Source organism: Myotis lucifugus, unplaced genomic scaffold, assembly GCF_000147115.1.
Source record: "Myotis lucifugus unplaced genomic scaffold, Myoluc2.0 scaffold_783, whole genome shotgun sequence".
Taxonomy (NCBI): Eukaryota; Metazoa; Chordata; class Mammalia; order Chiroptera; family Vespertilionidae; genus Myotis; species Myotis lucifugus.
Window position 1 is genome coordinate 34,161 of NW_005871831.1, and position 20,845 is coordinate 55,005.

General features: G+C 54.9%; 4 protein-coding genes across 6 annotated transcripts in view; 3 read left to right on the top strand and 1 right to left on the bottom strand.

The window, feature by feature from the left end:
• ZNHIT1 (zinc finger HIT-type containing 1) overlaps nt 1-822 on the bottom strand; it is a 6,096-nt gene extending 5,274 nt beyond the window's left edge. The window contains exon 1 of one of the 2 annotated variants that reach the window (XM_014448221.2): nt 398-822. In XM_014448221.2, coding sequence (XP_014303707.1) covers nt 398-419 — 22 coding nt within the window. In that variant the 5' untranslated portion in view covers nt 420-822. The remainder of the gene's footprint in view (nt 1-397) is intronic. The other variant, XM_006106209.3, reaches the window with a different exon arrangement.
• A 210-nt stretch (nt 823-1,032) lies between these two features.
• On the top strand, nt 1,033-8,489 carry PLOD3 (procollagen-lysine,2-oxoglutarate 5-dioxygenase 3). Of its 2 annotated transcripts, XM_006106208.3 has the most exons (19): nt 1,034-1,528; nt 1,845-1,936; nt 2,082-2,218; nt 2,334-2,497; nt 2,649-2,761; nt 2,932-2,995; nt 3,467-3,564; nt 3,901-4,002; nt 4,142-4,267; nt 4,548-4,669; nt 4,936-5,040; nt 5,153-5,278; nt 5,567-5,708; nt 5,793-5,906; nt 6,096-6,164; nt 6,669-6,773; nt 7,256-7,402; nt 7,563-7,688; nt 8,049-8,489. In XM_006106208.3, the coding sequence occupies exons 1-19, from the start codon at nt 1,408-1,410 to the stop codon at nt 8,202-8,204; spliced, it is 2,229 nt and encodes a 742-aa protein (XP_006106270.1). In that variant the 5' UTR covers nt 1,034-1,407; the 3' UTR covers nt 8,205-8,489. The 2 variants fall into 2 exon arrangements, with proteins under 2 accessions (XP_006106269.1, XP_006106270.1); XM_006106207.3 differs by having other exon boundaries at nt 1,033-1,528; nt 5,567-5,906.
• Nucleotides 8,490-12,142: 3,653 nt separating this feature from the next.
• Nucleotides 12,143-13,749, top strand: LOC102417997 (2-acylglycerol O-acyltransferase 2-B-like). Its single transcript, XM_023747045.1, has 5 exons — nt 12,143-12,224; nt 12,432-12,610; nt 12,732-12,936; nt 13,116-13,290; nt 13,390-13,749. The coding sequence occupies exons 1-5, from the start codon at nt 12,143-12,145 to the stop codon at nt 13,628-13,630; spliced, it is 882 nt and encodes a 293-aa protein (XP_023602813.1). The 3' UTR covers nt 13,631-13,749.
• Nucleotides 13,750-14,168: 419 nt separating this feature from the next.
• MOGAT3 (monoacylglycerol O-acyltransferase 3) lies at nt 14,169-17,111 on the top strand. The gene is made up of 7 exons (XM_006106211.3): nt 14,169-14,548; nt 14,787-14,894; nt 14,969-15,039; nt 15,314-15,518; nt 15,797-15,971; nt 16,530-16,732; nt 16,815-17,111. Exons 1-7 carry the CDS (start codon nt 14,476-14,478, stop codon nt 16,967-16,969), a joined length of 990 nt encoding a protein of 329 aa, XP_006106273.1. The 5' UTR covers nt 14,169-14,475; the 3' UTR covers nt 16,970-17,111.
• The last annotated feature ends 3,734 nt before the right edge of the window (nt 17,112-20,845 follow it).

Consider the following 20,845-nt stretch of genomic DNA (forward strand, 5'->3'; position numbering starts at 1 on the left):
CAAACACCTTATCCGTTACTTACGAGGAGAAAAGGTGCGCCGCGTCTCTCACTCCCGGGTTCTCTTCCCCAAAAATCAGGTCTGTTGGGTGTTGGCCAATTCCACTGGGGATAAAAATAGACCCTAAAGAAATTTTTTTTTAATACAGTGGTTTACACGCACGCCCCTTCTCCCTTACTTTCCTTAAAAAAAACAAAAATTTTTTTTCAAAAAAAAAAAAAAAAAAAGGGGAACAATAAACAGAAGGGAAAATTGGGGAGGCCCCGATTCCCGGCCCCGGGGAGTGAGAAAGGGTTTTGGGCTTATTAATTGGGGGAGAAATTTTTTGGCCCGGGGTCGTATTTGAAAAAAGGAAGGGACCCCCCCCCCCCCCCCCCCCCCCGGGGGGCTCACATACCCGAAGTTTTCTTCTCCACCATTTCCACAACACAGCTGACGGAAGAGCCTGTTACGCACGCGTGCTAAACCAGCCGCGTTAATAAGGGCACGTCACTTCCGGCGACGTATGCTTCTACGCATGCGCAATATTACGCCTTGACTAATTACGCGATGTTCCCTTGGAGATGAGCACGCTTTTCTGCCATATTTTATAGGGGCAAAAGTACTTCCGGCCTCAGTGTCGTTTTGTATTTTGTGGGAACCTGGAAATGGGTCATTTTAAAGATGTGGTGCCAATGGTCTTTCGAGAAACATCATTTTCCTTTGGTCCTTCTTTTCTTGCCATTGTCAGAAAGGCAGCCACTGGAGCTTCTCCCGGGACGTAAAGATGACTGACGGGACTCCCAAAGACTAGGAGCAGCAGGCTTGAGTGGGCGATCCGAGAGGTCCCTGAGGACTCTCCACAGACACTTCAACCGCTTGCCCCTCTGGGGCTTCAGTCTCCTCGGCCTCTCTCTGCCTTCCGCCCGCTCCTCCTCCGCCCCCGCTCCGCGTGTCCCCACAGCCTCGCTCTCCAGTCTTCCGCCCCGCCGCCGGGGCAGGGCAATGGCGAAGACCCGCCTCTCGTCGGACCGCAAGGGGTCACTTCCCGCTCCGGGTTTCAGTTTTCTCCGGTGTCCGGCGAGCGGTGGGTTGGGCTGCCTCTGACCCAAGTCCTCGGCTCGTGACCGCGGGCCCGAGCCCCCGCCCCTCTTTCGCCTCGCGGCCCAGCGGCCCCTCCGCTCGCTCCGCGCCGCGCGCCCGCGCCCACGGACAATCCTCTCCTTGTCTGGGGCGCCGGCGTCTAGAGTTTTCTGTAACCTCCGGCTACGCCTTTTTTCCAGGGCGGAGCCGCCGCCCCGCTCCTCCTCGCAGGGAGCCGCGCCGCAGCCCGGGTCGCCTTCCCAGAGCCCCCGCTCCGCGGTGGGGATCCAGGCGCGCACGGGAGCCCGGTGCGGGCCGGTGTGCGGTCTCGGCCAGCTCCCCGCCATGGCCTCCTGGGGCCCCGGACTCCCGCTCCTGCTGCTCCTGCTGCTGCTGCTCCTGCTGTCGCCGCCTCCTGCGACCTCGGCTTCCGACCGTCCCCGGGGCGGAAACCCTGTCAACCCAGGTGAACCCCCAGGGAGAGCCGGGCGAGCTCGGGGCTCCAGTGTCGGTGCAGGGTCGGGGGGGGGGGGGCGGGGGGCTCTCCCTCGCCTGTGCCCTTGAGGACGGAACCGCTCACTCCCACCCCGTGCTGGCTGACCCCGTATTCTGGGTGTCACTGCTCCCACTGGGGTCGCAGTTTCCTTGGGGGAAGATCTAGGAGGGATGGGGAAACAAAAAGTAAGGGGCATGGGCAGAGTTTGGAGGAGAGAAGAAGACCTGAGATGAGTGCATGTGGGGCGGTGAGCCGGGGGAGTGTCCTCATTCCCCGCTGGTCACAGAGAAGCTGCTGGTGATCACCGTGGCCACAGCCGAGACGGAGGGATACCGGCGTTTCCTGCGATCAGCTGAGTTCTTCAACTATACAGTGCGGGTAGGAGAGGAATGCCTCCTGGCGCTGGGGGGAGGGGGGGGGGAGGTTTCCAGCTGGAGGAGTGCGCTGAGGGCTGGATGCCTGGGGTCCCACGGTGAGCCTGGCCCGCTGAATGCCTGCCTGGCGCGGCGGATCTCCCCCGCAGACACTGGGCCTGGGAGAGAAGTGGCGAGGGGGTGATGTGGCCAGAACAGTCGGTGGAGGACAGAAGGTCAGGTGGCTAAAGAAGGAAATGGAGAAATATGCAGACCGGGAGGATATGATCATCATGTTTGTGGACAGGTAAAGGGGCTGGGGTAGGGAGAAAGGTGGGGGGGGGGGGGGCAAACAAGAGGAAGAGGGTGAGGATACTACGGTTCCCAGTGGCTGTCCTGTTCATCCTCCCCTTCCTTGCCAGCTATGATGTGATTTTGGCTGGCAGCCCCTCAGAACTGCTGAAGAAGTTCGTCCAGAGTGGCAGCCGCCTGCTGTTCTCTGCAGAGAGCTTCTGCTGGCCCGAGTGGGGGCTGGCAGAGCAGTACCCTGAGGTGGGCACGGGGAAGCGCTTCCTCAACTCTGGTGGTGAGTGGCAGAGTGCCTGAGGCAGAGGGAGCCGGAGTGATGGGGTCTAGAGTGTTCCAGGCACCTGGAGCCCAGAGAGGGCGTGGAGACAGGTTCATGGGACCCAGGGAGTCTTGGAGTCAGCTCCTCTCCACCCCCCCTTCCCCAACAGGATTCATTGGCTTTGCCCCCACCGTCCACAAAATTGTCCGCCAGTGGAAGTACAAGGATGACGATGATGATCAGCTGTTCTACACTCGACTCTATCTGGACCCAGGACTGAGGGTAGGGACAGACAGAGAAGGGGTGGCCACGTGCAGCTCTATGGGGATGGCAGGCCTTAGCTGAAGGGGAGAGAAGGGGTAAAGAGGCTTTGGGAAAGACGTAAAGAGAAAAGAGTGAGAAATGATGTCCCACCCCTTCTTGAATTAACTGCTCCATCTTATCCCATCCAGGAGAAATTCAGCCTTAATCTGGATCATAAATCCCGGATCTTTCAGAACCTCAACGGGGCTTTAGGTGAGGAGAAAGGCAAATCAGAAGGGGAGATGAGAGAGGCTGCTGGGGGTCCTGAATTAGGAAGGGGCTCCTGCTGGAATTGGGGTTGTCTTCAACTCATGTTTCTGTTAACTTCATCAAATGTCTGAATGGCTGATAGATAAAGTTGCATGGTGCTAACAGTGGTAAAAGCAGTGGCTGTCCTACCTAACATCTATAAAACACACTATGTGCCAAGGCCCTGGGTCAGGGGCTTTACTTCTGTAATTTCATTAACACAACAATGCTACAAAGGAGGACTGGGGTCTGTGGTTATCTACATGTTACAGATGAGGAAACCGCCTCTCTGAGGGGCTGGTGACTTGTCCAGGTCACACTGAAGGACACCCCCAGGGTGGCATCAGAGTAGCTGGATTCCCCCATATTTAGAAGCACCTGCTGCAGGGCAGTTTCAAGAGAAAGCAAGTCTAAATCCTGGCATTTCTTCCCCAGATGAGGTGGTTTTAAAATTTGATCAAAATCGTGTGCGTATACGGAATGTGGCCTACGACACGCTCCCTGTTGTGGTGCATGGGAACGGTCCCACTAAGGTACCCCAATGGCTCATACCCTCAGCCCAGCCTCTGCCCCCTTCAATCCTGGCCTCAGGCCTGGCCCCAGCTCCTGCCCCATACCTAGCCCCAGCCCCTCACCCCTGTCCCAGGCTTGGCCCCACAACCTCTGTCTCTGCCCCAGACCTAATCCCAGCCCCTGAGTACCTCCCGCCCTTCTGAGCAGTTGGTCCTTCCCAGCCCCAGCAGAAGGGATACGAGGAGAGGTTCTCAGTGCCCGCTGCTCCCTTCCTTGTTCCTGTCTGTCTACCCGACTTCCCTCATCTCTGGTGATGGGCTCCTCTGCCTAGCCTCTCTCCCTGTCTCTTCCAACAGCTCCAGCTGAATTACCTGGGAAACTATGTCCCCAATGGCTGGACTCCCGGGGGAGGCTGTGGATTCTGTGACCAGGACCGGAGGACACTCCCAGTGGGGCAGGTGAGGAGGGGTCGGGCAGGAGAGCACACTGAAGCAGGGGCGGCAGAGCTCCTGGGGACCCCCAAACCTGGCCAGGTTGTAGAGGACAGACCAAGTGGGAGTACCAGGCTTTCCACGAGCCCTGTCATGTATCTTCCAGCCTCTCCCCCGGGTGCTTCTGGCCGTGTTTGTGGAACAACCGACCCCGTTCCTGCCCCGCTTCCTGCAGAGGCTGATGCTCCTGGACTATCCCCCCGACAGAATCACCCTCTTCTTGCATAACAACGTGAGACACCCTGACAGTCTCTCCATGCGGCCCTTCCAAGGGACCTGCCCTGATCAGAACTCCCCCCTGCCCCCCGATTGCTTCCTACGCTCTGTTCACTCACCACCTTTCCTATCCCATCCCTCAGGTGCCATCTTCTCTATTTTTTTACTCTATTGTTGAAAGTGTTACAAATGCCCCCCTTATTTCTCTCCATTGACCCCCTCCACCCCATCCTTGCCTCCCAGGTGCCATCTTTTCCGCCCTCTCAGCACCCTCCCCCATTTCCTCCCATCTCCAGGAGGTGTACCATGAGCCCCACATTGCCGACTCCTGGCCCCAGCTCCAGGACCACTTCTCAGCTGTGAAGCTGGTGGGGCCAGAGGAGGCCCTGACCCCAGGCGAGGCCAGGGACATGGCCATGTGAGTGAGACCTGGGCAGGGAGGATCAGTGGGGGAAAGGAGGTGGGAGGTGATGAGGCTGCCACCCACTGCACCACCCTTCCTTCTCCAGCCACCATCCAGCTTCTCCATGGCCTCCACAGTGCTGCCTTTCCTGGCCGCCATATGTACTGTCCCTCCCTTGCCCCTCTCTCACAGACTGGACAACCTGGAGGTCCCAGAGTGAGGGGGAGTTTCACCCCCTCTGCAGCTGCTTCAGTTTCAGCTCCTCTGTCTGTTGGTCGCAGGGACAAGTGTCGGCAGGACCCCGAGTGTGAATTCTACTTCAGTCTGGACGCCGATGCCGTCATCACCAACCAGCAGGTCCTGCGCATCCTCATTGAAGAAAACAGGTTGCTTGCCTGGCTCAGCCAGAGGGCCCCCAAGTAGTCCCCCGGGGACCCCAGCTCCTTCCCTGGGCATGGGGCTCGCCTTTGCCCAGTCCTCACATCCACCTGTTCATAGGAAGGTCATAGCACCCATGCTGTCCCGCCATGGGAAGCTGTGGTCAAACTTCTGGGGAGCCCTGAGTCCCGACGAGTACTACGCGCGCTCCGAGGACTACGTGGAGTTGGTGCAGCGGAAGCGAGTGTGAGTCCTGCCAGGGCTGCAGCCCCTCTCCTCCTCCCACCTGGGCCTGAACAGATGCCCCCATCCTCTCCCAAAGCCCCCATCTCAGGGATCTTCTGGTGCAGCTGTGGGTAGAAACTGACCGTGGAGGGGGACACTGGTGGGTTGTGACCAGCAGTGCTTGACAGAGGAAGTGAGATGGCCTCTCAGCTCAGAGAGTGGGTGCCCTGACGGAAGAGGCTCCCAGGCTGAATTGGGCAGAATCTGGGGGGCTACCCACCTAGCTGACCCTAGTGTCGGTACCTCCAGGGGCGTGTGGAATGTGCCCTACATTTCCCAGGCATATGTGATCCGGGGGGAGACCTTAAGGACAGAGCTGCCTCAGAGGGAGGTGTTCTCCGGCAGTGACACCGACCCAGACATGGCCTTCTGTAAGAGCCTGAGGGACAAGGTGAGCATGGCAGCAGGACCCAGTGCTGGGGTGCCGGGAGGCAGCCACCTCGTGTCTCCTCCTCACACCCTCTCCCCACTCCAGGGCATCTTCCTCCATCTCAGCAATCAACATGAATTTGGCCGCCTCCTGGCCACTTCCCGGTATGACACAGACCACCTACACCCCGACCTCTGGCAGATCTTTGACAACCCCCTGGTGAGTGGGGGGCCCCCTGGCTCAAAGAGTGTGAATGCCCTTCACTATAGGAGGATGCACATGGGCATGACACCCTTGCAGGACCTGCGACTGCCCAGGGAGGGGCTGTCCAGGTGCTGGGGTTTCCTGGGTGGGACCAGAGGAAGTAAAGAGGACACACATCAAGGTGTACCCCTACTTCCTCCCCAGGACTGGAAGGAGCAGTATATTCACGAGAACTACAGCCGGGCTCTGGAAGGGGAGGGACTCGTGGAACAGGTGAGCCTCTCTCAGGACCCCTTACTGCCTGGTGGCTGTCATCCCTTGGGTCCACCGTCTGGATTCGTGGTTTCCAAACTGACTTTCCTCAGGTGCCTTAGGCTTTTCTGCTCGGGCACGATGAAGGCAAAGGCTGATCAGATAGGCTTTCAGCTCCCCACCCAGCATGACTCAGTGAGCCTCTTGTCTACAAAATGACACTTTTGTGGGGAAGTTTGGAAAGCACTGTCACAGAATCTGCACCTCCAGGACTCTCCTGCCGTTTGTGCTGTGTTCTCCGTGCTGCTCCCATCGCCTCTGGCCCGGCCTCTCCTGGCCGAGCCCTTGCTGTGGCCCATCCCCTCACTCAGACCCCCATTCTCCTAGCTTCTCTCATCTCCTGGCTTCCCTTTCTCCTCCTGCTTTTTCTCTCCTTCGTTGGCTGTCTCCCCCCTGTGCCCCCCTCCCCCTGTGTCACCCAGCCCTGTGACTGAACAAGTTATTCTTCCCCTGCCCTGTCCTTAGCCATGCCCAGATGTGTACTGGTTCCCTCTGCTCTCAGACCAAATGTGTGATGAGCTGGTGGAGGAAATGGAGCACTATGGTCAGTGGTCAGGAGGCCGGCATGAGGTGAGAGGGGCTGGGGAAGGGGAGAAGGGAGGATCCCTTCCAGGAGAAGGGAGTTGTTGGGTCCAATGGAGGGAAAATAGTATCAGGAGAGTGGGAATAGAGAGCGGTCCCCAAGGGGATGGGCCCACAAGGGTCACAGCTGCACTTATTTATTCATTTATGAAGAAATCCTTATTGGGCAGGTCCTCAGTGCCAGCCCCTGAAGTGCACTGTTGAGTTGTGCAGGCCAAACACTGCCCTCTCACCTGTGCTGTCAGTAGCAGTAGCACTCCAGGTGCTGTGGGAGCCACAGTAGGGGCCCTTGGCCCAGACCTCACAGAAGAGGTGCCATCTTAGCTGAGACTTAGACAATAAGAGTGGGTCAAGCTAAGAAGCGGTTGAGGCTGTTCCAGACGAGGGAACAGGGGCTTTAAGACCTGGGAGCAAGAGGAGAGGGGAGGCTGGCATGGCTCTGTCAAGGGCTCAGTGCCCACTGTCCACAGGACTCAAGACTAGCTGGAGGCTACGAGAATGTGCCCACCGTAGACATCCACATGAAGCAGGTGGGCTATGAGGACCAGTGGCTGCAGCTGCTGAGGACGTACGTGGGGCCCATGACCGAGAGCCTGTTCCCAGGCTACCACACCAAGGTGGGCGCTGCTCCTGCCACCCTTGCTCCCTCAACCTCCCCACACCCCAGTCCCAGACCCCTGCAGCTACTCCCACTCCTTGGACAGCAGCTATCACTTCCTCAGAAGAACCCCAGGACCTGAGGGTCATCCCTCTGCCTCTTTTCTCATGTCCCCACAGACCCGGGCAGTGATGAACTTTGTGGTCCGCTACCGGCCGGATGAACAGCCTTCTCTGCGGCCACATCACGATTCATCCACCTTCACTCTCAATGTTGCTCTCAACCACAAGGACCTGGATTATGAGGTGAGCCCCTAGCGTCTTCCCACTTCAGGCACCACCAGGGCCCCTGCATGTGCGCGCGTGCGCACACACACACACACACACACACACACACCCCTACTAGACCCTTGTGTCCACTCCCTTACTCCCCTGCACACAGCCTGCCCCCTGCACATTTCCCAGTTATTTTGCTGCTATCCTCTCCTGGGTCACTTCCAGGCTGGCTCCTGCCCGCTTCCTCCTGTGTCTCCCCATCTGCTGACCCCCCCCCATCCCCTAAAAGCCCCCTCCCTTATAGCTTTAGTCTGCCTCTTGTATCTGTCCTTGTGTCTGTCTGCCCCCAGTACCATGTCTACTCACTCTCCCCTTCTGTCCCCTTCCCAGGGAGGTGGCTGCCGCTTCTTACGCTATGACTGTGTGATCTCAGCCCCACGGAAGGGCTGGGGGCTTCTGCACCCGGGCCGTCTCACCCACTACCATGAGGGGCTGCCTACCACGAGGGGCACTCGCTACATCATGGTGTCCTTTGTCGACCCCTGACACTCAACCACTCTGCCAAACCTCTCCTGCCGTTGTGCCTTCTCATGCCCCACTCCTTGGAGAGGGTCTGTCTGGCTCTTTATCTACTGAGTGTATGTTCGGTGTGTCTGGGACTGGATGTCTCACCTCGCTCCCCAACCCCCAACACACAGCCCTCTCAAGAAGCTCCTGGAGCCCCCTTGTCCCTCCCTTCAGCCCCCAAGAGTTCATGGGAGAGCTTCTGGGGTTCCCCATGTGATAACTTATTGTTTCTTAGCCTCACTCCCAATAAAGGAGGATTTGTAATTTTCGAGTCCATTTATTATCTTTCATCTACCTATTGACCTTGCACCCCTCCTGCCACCCAGAGTAGAGAGAGACCAGAGTTACTCCAAAGAAAGAGAACAGAGAAGAGGAAAAGGCAGAAGCAGAATGTGTAGGAACCTGGGAGCTTCCCTGGATCCCAGTTCTCACTGCCCTTCATTGCCTGAGCTTGGGAAGTGCCTTAGAAGGGCCAAACCAAAAGGACTTCACTGTCAGGTTCTGTTGAAAGCCACCCCCGCCCCACTGTCCCGCACTCCTCCCTGATAGCATCTGTCATCACTTGATGGCATCTTTACATGAAAGGCGGGTGGCATATCCCTGAGCTGGGCTCCAGGGATGGTGCTCAGAGAAGGAAGGCTCCCTGGGGGCATGTGTTCTATGAGGGAAGGCAGGCAGGGGCCCTACTGCTGCTGCTGGGACCTAAGCTTTTAGTTGGGGGGTATCAGGAAAGGAAAAGCCCTGGTGGGTCATTCCAAGGAAAGCCTCCTGGAAGAGGAATATGAAGCAGCCTCGGAAAAGAGGCCTCCTGAGAGCAGGTCTTGCTTCCAGCCTCTGGGGGCCATCAGGCCCTTGCCAAGACCCCTTCACCCAGGGACCCTGAGGCCAGCCAGCCACGCCCCTTCAGCTGGGTCTTTCCCAGCCTTGCATCAGCCTATCTTCCCTGAATTTATCTTCAATTGTTCGCTTACAGAAGAAGCCTTTTAAAAACCAAACAGGCCTGTTCACCTGTCCCAGGAAATTTCCTGCCTCCTACACCCCACTTGCTGTCCACTTTATTCTTGCCTGACTCCCGGGAAACCTTCCTTCCTGGGGGGTGGGGCAGGTCACCTGAGTGGGTGGATCGCCTTATCACGCCTTACCACGAGGACTGAGCATTTCTCTGGCTAGACTTTTTTATTATTATTTTTTTTATTAGTTAAGGTATTACAAATGTGTGCTCATTCCCCCCCATTAGCCCCCAACCTCCCCCCCTTTCTCTGGCTAGACTTTTAAGTTCTCTCACCCTGGTGATGGAAGTGTGCTGAGCAGGGACAGCAGAAAATGCCTCCTGGTAAGGTCCCTGGACCAGGAAGCCTGCGCCAGGATGGGACAGAAAGGGTGTGCCAACCTGGGCATTGGAAGCTGTCTCCTACAGTGGGCCCATTCATTTACAAAGCATCTCCCAGGGCTGCAGTGATGAGGACATTACCTGCCTCTTGTTGCTTACAGTGTAGGGGAGACCTTAATCTGAAAATTACCATAATGGAGGGGAAATCTTTTATGCTAGTGTGGACGAAAGGGGCCACATGCTGACCTGACCAGCTCAGGGGAGGCCTGCATGGCAATTTTGCAGACTCGGAGACCTAAAGTAACCACAAAGGATGGTCTGAAATTAAACCTTAACTAAAAGCAGTCATGGTGGGCAGTTACGTTCTAAGCCGATATCTTCACTGATAAGGTCAACCTTTACCGTAACTGAGCCTATCTGTCTTTTTGCATCTATGATAACATACCCTTGAAATGTCTGGGTAACTTGTGACTTCCCTGTATCTGGAGCCCCTGGGGCACAACCAGGTGTGCTGGGCCCAGGACAGATGCAGCAGATTCTTTCATTTATCATGTTAATTGTTCCTGCACCCACCTAAGTATGTGTCCATCATTTTACTTTTTATCCTATCCTAGAGGTTTCCCCGCTTAGCTTAATCCCACCTCCTTAAATCTGTCACCAATGAATTTCATGTATAAATATGGATGTAACCCTACCATTCTCCGGAGCACTATCTCAATTCCTTGAGGTTCTGCTTCCCGGCATATGTCGACAGTTTGGCTCAAATAAACTCACAAAAATTCTTTACAGGTTTCAATGGTTTATTTACGTTGACACTAGGAAAGCATGTGACAGAGGCACTTGGTGGGATGGGTGTCAGACTTTCCTAAAGAAGTGACATTCCCTATGCCAGTGCATTCTGTCCTTAAGAAGGCCGGACCTCCAGAGAAGCTATTTTACCAGAACCTAACATATTGGAGTTTTATCAGACCTTATCAAACCTGGAGAAAGAGAAATGTACAGTCGGCCCCCTCTAGCCACCCTGCCACACCTGGAGCAGACTGAGAAGTGTGGGAGACCGCCTATTGTCTTCACTAGCAGAGAGGTGTGGACAAGGAACCCGGAAGGCTGGTGATCCTTGAAGCCCTTGCAAAGGTCAGCGCTGTGCACCCATTGTTAGTCCAGACAATGGTAGCTGAAGCAACTTCCCCATTTATTATTATGTAAATCCTTGCTGATGGGCTAGTCTGCCTGTTACTGGAAATTGCCTGCCTAAGGGCTATGGGTGTATCCCAAACCAATAAAGGGTTGACACGGCCTGAGCACCAGTGGAAGTCCTTCTCCTTGAGTTGGACTTGCCCACCTGGTCCCCCAATATTTCCAAATTATCTCTTGTCTTTTCTCTTTCATTTGTGTGCGGCTCCTCTTCCAGATCCTGAACCCTGAACCACGCGGGACGTGGAGGGAAACATTTACCACAGAGAAGCATGCGTGGAGTTCACAGTTCAGGGATACAGGCTCACTAAAAGACTGAGGCCTTGGTCATAGGACTGTAGACGCTTCCCCTTCCCCACACCTTACCACCACACCACTAAAGGCCTACTTACTATATAGTTCCTTTTATCTAGTACTAGAGGCCCGATGCATGAAGATTCATGCAAGAATAGGCCTTCCTTCCCCTGGCTGCCAGCACCGACCTCCCTCCAGCACCTGGGACCCGGGCCTTCGCTCCAGGCCTGAGCCACCTCCCGCCTTTGCTCTGGGCCGGAGCTGCCGCCTCCATCTTTGTCATGTCAATTTGCATATTCCCTCCTTATTGGCTGTGGGTGCCACCACCTTTGTTGCGAAGTGATGGACAATTTGCATATCCTGTATTTATTAGATAGGATATCATGCCTGGCTTTCAACAAAAAATTGCAAGATATACTAAAAAGCAAAAAGCATAGTTTGAAGAGACAGAACAAGCACCATAACCAGATTCAGATATAGTAGTGATGTTGGCATTAGCACACCTGGAATAAAAAAAAATAAAAGAAGTGACCTTCCCTGACCTGGAGAAGGTGCCAGCTCCCACAGGCCTCCGGTCACGGGTTGGGTAGGGTCATGGTGGTAGTGAGGACTGGCCCCATCCCACTTGGAGGGGTGCCCACTGTTCAGTGGGCCCTCTCTTGAGGGGCTCCCCAATCCTTAGCTTTTCCCACAAAGCCCTTCCCTCTGCAGCGTCTCTGCACAGAGTCCTAGGCTGCCTAAAGGTTTTCAGGCTGTTCTCACTCATGTTGGGAGCCCTGCCATTCGACACCACTCTGGCAACCACCCCCCCCCCACCCCCCACCCCCCCTCTGTTAGCTCTTCACAGAGGTGGGACAAACACCTGACAAACACAAAGTCCAAACACCTTCCTCCCCCATCCACCACCCCCACCCCCGCTCATTTTCATGAGCTCAAGTAGTGGGTAACCCTTCCTTGCCTGAGCTCATCATGAGCCTAGTGTGCAAGTCACCAAAAGAAATGAAAATGGGGTGGAACCGGGGTCAGGGCCAATGGGTTGGGCCAAAAGGGGGTATGCTTAAGAGCTCAGCGTGACCCCTGTGCGACTCCCCTCTACAGAATGCCGGCCTCTTCCAGCCTCTTCTGCCGGAGTCTCCAGGTGTTCGCTGTCCTACAATGGCTCTTCCTCTTCTTGGGGCTGTGTGAGTCCCTGAATCCCTGGACCTAACCTCCACACACACACCTGAGGCTCTGCTGCCCCATTACCACAAGGGGGGAGGTGGGGCAGGGATCTTCTGGGTCCTTCAAGGAGTGAGAAGGAATTAGTTGGGACAGGGAAGGGAGTGGGCAAGGGGGAGACCTGGAACTTAAATGCCCAGGTTCTGAGACCCCCCTTCCCCATCCTCCAGCCCAGGTGTGCCTGGCTGTGCTGATCCTTGCACTCCTAAGCCGGGCCTGGGTACTAGGGGTCCTCTACCTGGTCTGGCTCTATGGAGACAGGGACACGCCACAGACAGGAGGTCGCAGATCTGCCTGGGTCCGCAACTGGGCCATCTGGAGACATTTCCGGGACTACTTCCCCATCACGGTGAGGGCCCCCAGGACCCCCCTACTGGGTTGGGGACAGATACAAAATAGACCCTTGGAGTCATCTTCCCCAAACGTCCAATCTCACCGCCAGGGCGGGTTGTGCACCCTCTGCCCCCCAGCTGGTGAAAACCGCAGAGTTGGATCCCTCCCACAACTATCTCTTCGGCTTCCACCCTCATGGCGTCCTGGTCATCGGGGCCTTCAGCAACTTCTGCACAGAGGCCACCGGCTTCTCCCGCCTCTTCCCTGGCCTCTGCCCGCACCTGCTCATGCTGCCCTGTTGGTTTCACCTTCCTGTCTTCCGGGACTACAGCATGCTTAGTGGTGAGGAGTGGGGACCCCGAGCTCGGGAGCCAAGACCCTGCTGTCACCTCTTACCTGCCCTCCTCCCGCCTGGGGGCTCCTGGTCCCAGCTCTACTTTCCCGGTGCCCTCCCCTCCCGGCTCCTCTAGAGGACCCAGGCGCCAGGGCCACCCCCTCCCCAGCCTTTGCCTCCTCCCCAGGTTTGGTGTCCGCAGCCAAGGCCAGCGCCGCCTATCTGTTGTCCCGGCCTGGGGGCGGCCAGGTGGCCGTCCTGGCGGTGGGAGGGCCCCTGGAGGCGCTGGAGGCAAAGCCCGGAGCGCTGAGCTTGCGGATCCGGAATCAGAAGGGATTTGTCAAGCTGGCGCTGGAGCACGGGTGAGGATGCCGGGGTGGTCGCAGGAGCACGCCGCTGCTCGGTGCAGGGGGAGCGCGGCGCACGGCCGGCCGGGAATGAGGCTGCCTCTCCCCCACCAGGGCCTCTCTGGTGCCTGTCTTCTCTTTTGGGGAGAACGAACTCTACCAGCAGTTCCCGAACCCACCGGGCTCGTGGGTGCGGACGGCTCAGGAAGCGCTGCAGCCGCTGCTGAGGGTGTCCCTGCCGCTGTTCCACGGCCGCCTGGGCCTCCTGCCCTTCCGCAGGCCCATCTACACCGTAGGTGAGCCGGGGCCCGCGCGCTCCCCGGGCCGGACGGCACGGTCCCTGGTTGGGGTCTAAGGTCCTGACCAGCCGCCGGTGGCGGCCACGCCGACCTCACCCTCAAGCTGGCCTTTGACAACTGTGAGCACCATGACCTCGGTTCGCTCCGCATTCCGCCCACAGTGGGGGCCCCGATCCCGGTGCGGCGGAGCCCGCGGCCCGCCCGGGCGCAGGTGGACGCGCTGCACGCGCTCTACGTGGAGCGGCTCACGCGGCTGTTCGAAGAGCACAAGGAGCGCTACGGGGTCCCGGCCGACCGGCACCTCGTCCTCACCTAGGCGCGCCGGCGCCCCCCACCCCTCCCCGCCCCCTGTGACTGTGGATGGGGGTGAAATTAAAGGCGGGGACAGACTGGCGGTGTTTGTGTGTTTTGCCCAGAGGGGAGGTCTGCGCGCTCAGTCCTGCCCCACCCTTGCCTCCTCCCTGCTCGGCTCCACCCCCTATCAGACAGTCTCAGTTGGGCTTCTGGGCCCCCCAGCTGCTGGGGCCCAGCCCTCCGGCTCTCCAGCGTCATCTTAGTCTCCCACGGTAGTTGCCTCACCTCCCTCCCACAGCCCCTCGCTCCTCCCAGACCCGCCCTGCAAGCCAGCCCAGACTGACTGACTCAGGAAGCTCAAAGATCAATCCGAGAACAGCCTGGACAGGTCCGACTCCAACCATCTCCCCGTCCACACCCCCCTCCACACACACATACACACTCACACCGCCCCACCACACACGCAATCCCGGAGGTCCAAAAGGCTCGGCCCCTCGGACTAGAAAGCCTTCCCAGGTACTTTTTCTTCTGCGGTCCTGGAGCGCTGCTGGCCCAGGACTGCTCCTGGGATAGGAGTCTCCACCTTCCTGCCGCCCTCTCCTGCACCATGAAGACCCTGAAGAAGCAGTGGCTGGAAGTAGTGGGTGCCTACCAATTCGTGCTCACTTTCCTTTTCATGGGTGAGAGAAGTGGAAGAGGCATGGGTGCTGGGAGTCCGCAGGGGGAGAAGGGACTGGGGGAGAAAAGCCGGAGCGCCACTAATCTGGGTGCCCAAGAGCAAAAAGACAGGGAGAGGGCCAATGTGGGGCTGGGAGATAGCGGGAGGGTATGATCCTGAGGGTGGAGGAGAGGGACAGCTGGATGACATGACTGAGTTTCAAAGGCTAATTCATTTTTATTTTCTCATTTTTTACACAGGCCTTTCTTCATTCCTTCTTGTCTTCTCCCTCCTCTTCACATCCCTCTGGTCATTCTCTGTTCTCTACTTGGCATGGCTCGTCCTAGACTGGAACACACCCAACCAAGGTGAGTACTGGAAGGGGGCCATGTATTGGGAGATAGCAGCTGGGCTACCTCCATGCATATCTCTCTACCCTAAGGTGGAAGGCGGTTTAAGTGGATAAGGAACTGGACCATTTGGAAACACCTAAGGGATTATTATCCTATCAAGGTGACTGGTTACCCTCCAGAAAGACTCTCTGCCTCCTTCCTCTCCCCTGCCTCCCCCACCTATTCACCCCTAGTAGTGCAGAAGCCTGAGCCCCAGCTGCCTAAGCTAAGGCAATGGGGCAGGGGGTGGAGTGCTGTTCAAGAGTAGCCCCTCTGTGCCCTTAACCCCATCCTTGATCTCTGAAATCAGTTGGGGTGAGGGCGGGGGCAACACTTTTCACCTGGTGTCCTGACTTCTATGCCTTCTTCCCCTCATCCTGCCCAACACCCCAAAGCTGGTGAAAACGGTAGAGCTGCCCCCTGACCGGAACTATGTGTTTGGCTCTCATCCACATGGGATCATGTGCGTCGGAACCGTCTGTAATTTCTCCACCGAGAGCACTGGCTTCTCCCAGAAGTTCCCTGGGCTTCGGGCCTCACTAGTTGGGCTGGACGGACTCCTCCACATTCCAATCTATCGAGACTACCTCATGTCCACTGGTGAGCCTCCATGTGAGTGGGAGGAGATGCTCTCTGGCCAGGGTGACCTCCACCCACCTAGCTCAGAGACCTGGTCTGAACACTGGCCAGGGTCACAGTGGGCATCAGTGAATAGCTTTGGAGCAAGTGTCCTATGGTGTCCTTGCTGGGACAGACACTATAGGGCACAGTGACATGGGCATGGTGGGTAGGGGAGTTGGGAGGAATGGGTAGGCTGAGGGGCTGGGGAGCCAAGGAGGGTGTGGTGACTGCTCCCACTTTCTCATGCCTGCCTGCAGGAGTATGTTCCGTGAGCCGCCAGAGCCTGGATTTTATTCTGTCACAGCCCCGGCGTGGGCAGGCCGTGGTCATCCTGGTTGGGGGTGCCCAAGAATCCATGTATGCACTCCCAGGGGTGCATCAGGTTGTTCTCCAGAATCGCAAAGGCTTTGTACGCCTGGCGCTGAGGCACGGGTGAGAGGGGTGCGGGTGACCAGTCCAAGGCTGCTTTTAATGGTGAGAACTTCACAGCGCACCTTTGGGTGCACGCTCTCCATCCCTACACACCCGGGACCCTATAGATTGTTCTGCATCCACACTGGGCCCTATACCCGGAAGGTGCTCATGTCAGTGCTTGAGTGTTTACTCTGTGCCAAGCACTATGTCCACTTTGCAAGCTTCCTCCCACTCCAAGAGAGCCAGGGACATAGTACAAACCTTCTCGGATACTATCTCAAAGGCAAGACCTGAGGCATGTTTCTTTACCTGTGAAAGAGTTAATACCTACCTTGCAATGGTTTGGTTGTAAAGACTAGATGAGGAAATGTATACATGAAGGTTCAGTACACAATCTTTTCTCAGGAAATGTGAGTCCCTTTTTCCAGATTTTTCACAGTAGCCATTGTCATTTGCTTTAAAGGGCTTGGGAAGTGGAATTATGAGATTAGGCTGTTTTCTGGGGCTCCCATCCTTGGGGTACTCCAAGAGCTGCTGGCCCAACCACCCTTCTTCTCTATTGCCCTTCTTTCCCAGGGCCTCCCTGGTACCTGTGTACTCCTTTGGAGAGAATGATGTCTTCAGACTTAAAGTTTTTGCCACAGACTCTTGGCAGTATCTGTGCCAGTCCATCATCAAGAAGTACCTGGGCTTTGCTCCTTGCATCTTCTGGGGCCGCAGTCTCTTCTCAGCCAACTCCTGGGGCCTGCTGCCCTTCCCTGTGCCCATCACTACTGTGGGTGAGTCCTCATCTCCAGGGAAGAAAGCTGCCACCAGCTGTGTGGGCACTTCTTACCTCGTCTGTCTCCCCTCTCCCTGCAGTGGGCCGCCCCATCCTGGTGCCCCAGAGCCTCAACCCCACTGATGAGGAAGTTGACCACTACCACACGCTCTACATGAAGGCTCTGGAGCAACTGTTTGAGGAGCACAAGGAGAGCTGTGGTGTCCCTGCTTCTACTCACCTCACCATCACATAGCCCTGGCCTTGCCCTGCCCCCCAGCTCCTGAGCTCCTAATCCCAGTGCACTGAACCCCCCCCCCCCCCCCCCACACACACACACACCACCACCACCACCTGCTGCTGGGTCTAGTCCTCCAATAAAAGCTAGTTCTCACCCAGCTGGTGTGCTCAGTGGTCGACCTATATGAACCAGGAGGTCACAGTTCGATTGCTGGTCAGGGCACATGCCCCTGTTGTAGGCCTGTAGGAGGCAGCTGATCAATGATTCTCTTTCATCTTTGATGTTCCTATCCCTCTCCCTTCCTCTCTAAAATCAATAAAAACATTTTAAAAAATAAATAAAATTAAAAAAACAAAAGCTAGTTCTCTTCCATCACTACTTCGTAGAATCGGATGCCTACAGAGCTGATGCTCTCGCTCTGGGAGTTAGCATGCCCAGGCATAATCAGCCCCCATTCTAACGTGCTAGAGTTGCTGCCTTAGATTGGGCATCAGGACCCTAAATTCTCCTTCCAGTGAAAATTAATTCTGTTGCATGACTTTGCATAAGTCTCTTCCCTTTTCTGGCCCCTTCTCCCTCTGTAACTTAAGGCATCTGCTTAGCTAAGAGCTGGGGGATATTTGGACTGAGTTTGGGAGGGTGGCTGCAGGAGGGTTAGGCTTTGAAGGGGAAGCAGGATTTAGGTGAGTGGAGAAGATCGTGTGGGTAGTGGAATACTATGAGTAAAAGCTGAGCTTGGTCAAGGGTACCTGACAGTATAAAGAGTGGAATGATGCCCAGTAGTAGAAAGACAGTTAAGTACATAGCTTGCTTCTCTGTACTTCTTCCTCATCCTTAAAGTTTCCTTGGGGCTGGGAGATCAGATGAAGCAAGGATTTGTTTTACCATTATTAAGCCCTACTGCTAGCCCAACATTAGGTCACCATTTACTCATTTGCTTAATAAGCATAAGATTATTGTGAAGACTAAAGAATTAAGATTTAGGGGCTTAGAACAGAGATAGGCAACACATGAGCCAATGAGAATTGGCTATAATCATCATTGTCATTATAGTCAGGGTATGAGTCAAATGAGAGGATAAGGTTAAACAGCCTAAGGGTCCTTATGTGGTCTGACTTTTGTCAGTCCTATTTGTTGACTGGCTTTGTGTCTGTATCCGGGCTTTAAACAAGAATAACTTGTTGGAATGTACTAGTAATTGGAATGCAACTGTATTTGTCTCCCACTTTCCTATAAAATTTATTCAATGGAAGAATTTTCTCTTGTCCCTGAATGAAAATCTGGGCAGTACCATGACTTAACTGGGTCATTCTCAGGTGAGAAGTTGTACATTCACTTTAAGTTAGTACATAGAAATGTTTAGTTCATAATCAACACTTGGATCTTCATTTGCAGCGGTTCTCAACCTGTGGGTCGCAAACAATGAAAATACATCCTGCATATCAGATATTTACATTACGATTCATAACAATAGAAAAATTACGGTTATGAAGTAGCAACGAAAATAATTTTATGGTTGGGGGTCACCACAACATGAGGAACTGTATTAAAGTGTCGCGGCATTAGGAAGGTTGAGAACCACTGATTTAGGGGTAGGAATTTTCCCCACTCCGACAAGGGCTGGTTGCAAGTGGGCTGCCTGCTTGTCCCGAAGTAGCAGATGGGGAAGGTTGAGTAGACAGGGATGGGGTATACCTCTTTCTTCCCCTCCCTTCCTAACTGCTGTTATTGATCTTCATGGGGCTGAAGTGTGGGGCAGAAGGGAAAGGGGGCCCCAAAGTTGTTGATTGCTCTGTTATATATTCTCTGGGCCTCCAGAACCTCAAAGTCTTTCCCTTCTGGGTACTTTCATGGATTCTTCAGTTTTCCCTTTAAGGCCCCTCTGGCAGCTTCTGTACTTTCTCTACCTTATCATCTGTCCATGGTTTTCTGCCCATGCACTCGACAGGTTTCTCTGTAGGAGTTCCTTCACTCTTCTAGTTTGGGGGTTGGGGAGAGGGCTGGAATAAACCTGCTTTAGCCTTCAGCCTCCTTGGCTCCTATCCCCTTGGAGTGCAGGTTGGTCTCAATGCAGCCACTTGTTCTTCTTTCTGTCCTGGATGGAAGGTCCAGTCAGCCACAATCTGGCCAATGGATTTCTCCGGTGGGTACATCCCCCAAATGCTGGGACTTACCAAGCTCTTTGTGTCTTGAAGCCTTTTGTCACTGCTCTTGTTGAAGTGAGCCTTGCTCTCTAGGGGCAGGGCTTGCAGCCATCTAAAAGTCCTCCCCCAGCCCTGGCCGATGTTGCTCAGTGGTTAGAATGTCAGCCTGAGCACTGAAGGGTCTTGTGTTCAATTCCCAGTCAAGGGCACATACCTGGGTTGTGGATTTGATCCCCAGCCCCAATGCAGGTTTGTGTGGGAGGCAACTAATTAATGTGTCTCTCTCGTCTCTCATCTCTCTCTCTCTCTCTCTCTCTCTCCCCACTCCTTCCCTCCCACTCTCTCTAAAAAGCAATAGAAAAAATATCCTGGAGTGAGAATTTTAAAAATAAATAAATAAATAATGAAAGTCTTCCCCCAGAGGGGGGGGGGGGGGCAGACTGGATGAATGGATGAAAGTAGGTGAAGGGATTAGCCAAAGAACATATATACATAACCCATAGATATAGACAGCAGTGTGTTGATGGCCAGAGGGAAGGTGGGCTGGGTGGAGGGGGGATAAAGGGGAGAAAGTGGGAACATCTGTAATAGCATCAACAATCAAAATAAAGAAAGAAAAATATCATGCCCTGACTGGTTTGGCTCAGTGAATAGAGCGTTAACCTGTGGACTGAAAGGTCCCAGGTTCGATTCCAGTCAAGGGCATGTACCTTGGTTGTGGGCACATCCCCAGTAGGAGGTGTGCAGGAGGCAGCTGATCGATGTTTCTCTCTCATCGATGTTTCTAACTTTCTATCCCTCTCCCTTCCTCTCTGTAAAAAATCAATAAAATATATTTTTTTAAAAGAAAAATATCATAAAGATTAAAAAAATAAAATAAAAGTCCTCCCCAACCCCCCTCTCCATCTCTAAACTGATTTTTGTCCCGGGTAAGGGGCTCAAGAGTTACTTCTCAACCATTTGCTTGAAAAAATGTGGCATGTAGTCTGATCTGACCCTTTTGGAATGGAGGACCTATTTATTGTATCTTCGTGCCTCAGCCCAAACTTCAGTGTTAGCATCATGTGTGCTTTCCTCTGGGTTCTTCCCCTGAGGGGCAAAAGCACCAACTGGCCACCAAGAGCTGGAGGTGTGAGGATTAGATCACTGTGGGCCTTCCACCAAGAAGACCTCTGTTCTTCTGCTTTCAATGTGAGCAGTGAGTGTCTCTTTCTAGAGTGGTGGGCTTGGGCTGGGTGGTGGGTGAGGAATGGGACCTTTGTGTGTGTTTGGGGCAGGGAAGAGGGGAGTTCATTCTCCTTAAGGCCCCTATCTGAAATCCAAGACCAATGAAATCATGGTGGGGGGAGCAGATTGGCCTGAGGCTGGAGAAGAATAGGAGCAGCCAAGAAGCTTACTTAAGAAATGGTGTTTGCCCAAGAACCAGAGATATGATAAAAAGGACAAAGTGCTCTCAGTACCTGAGAAGCCAGTAGGGCAAGGTTCTCCGGAAAGGTGCCAGGTCTGATCTTAGAGGAAGACTTGCGTGGGGACATTATCCTCCATGTGGAAACATCTGGGTTGGGGGAAAGAGCACAATACGAACCAGAAATGTACAGGGAGATCAAGGTCAGGTTTCTGTCTCTGGGAGAGAGACTTGGCATGAATATGTGAGTGTTGGGGATAGAATACAGCAAGTAGAATGTGTTGCTACTGCGCAGTGTTGTGGAAAGATTATCGGGACAAGACATGGAAATGGCAACACTGG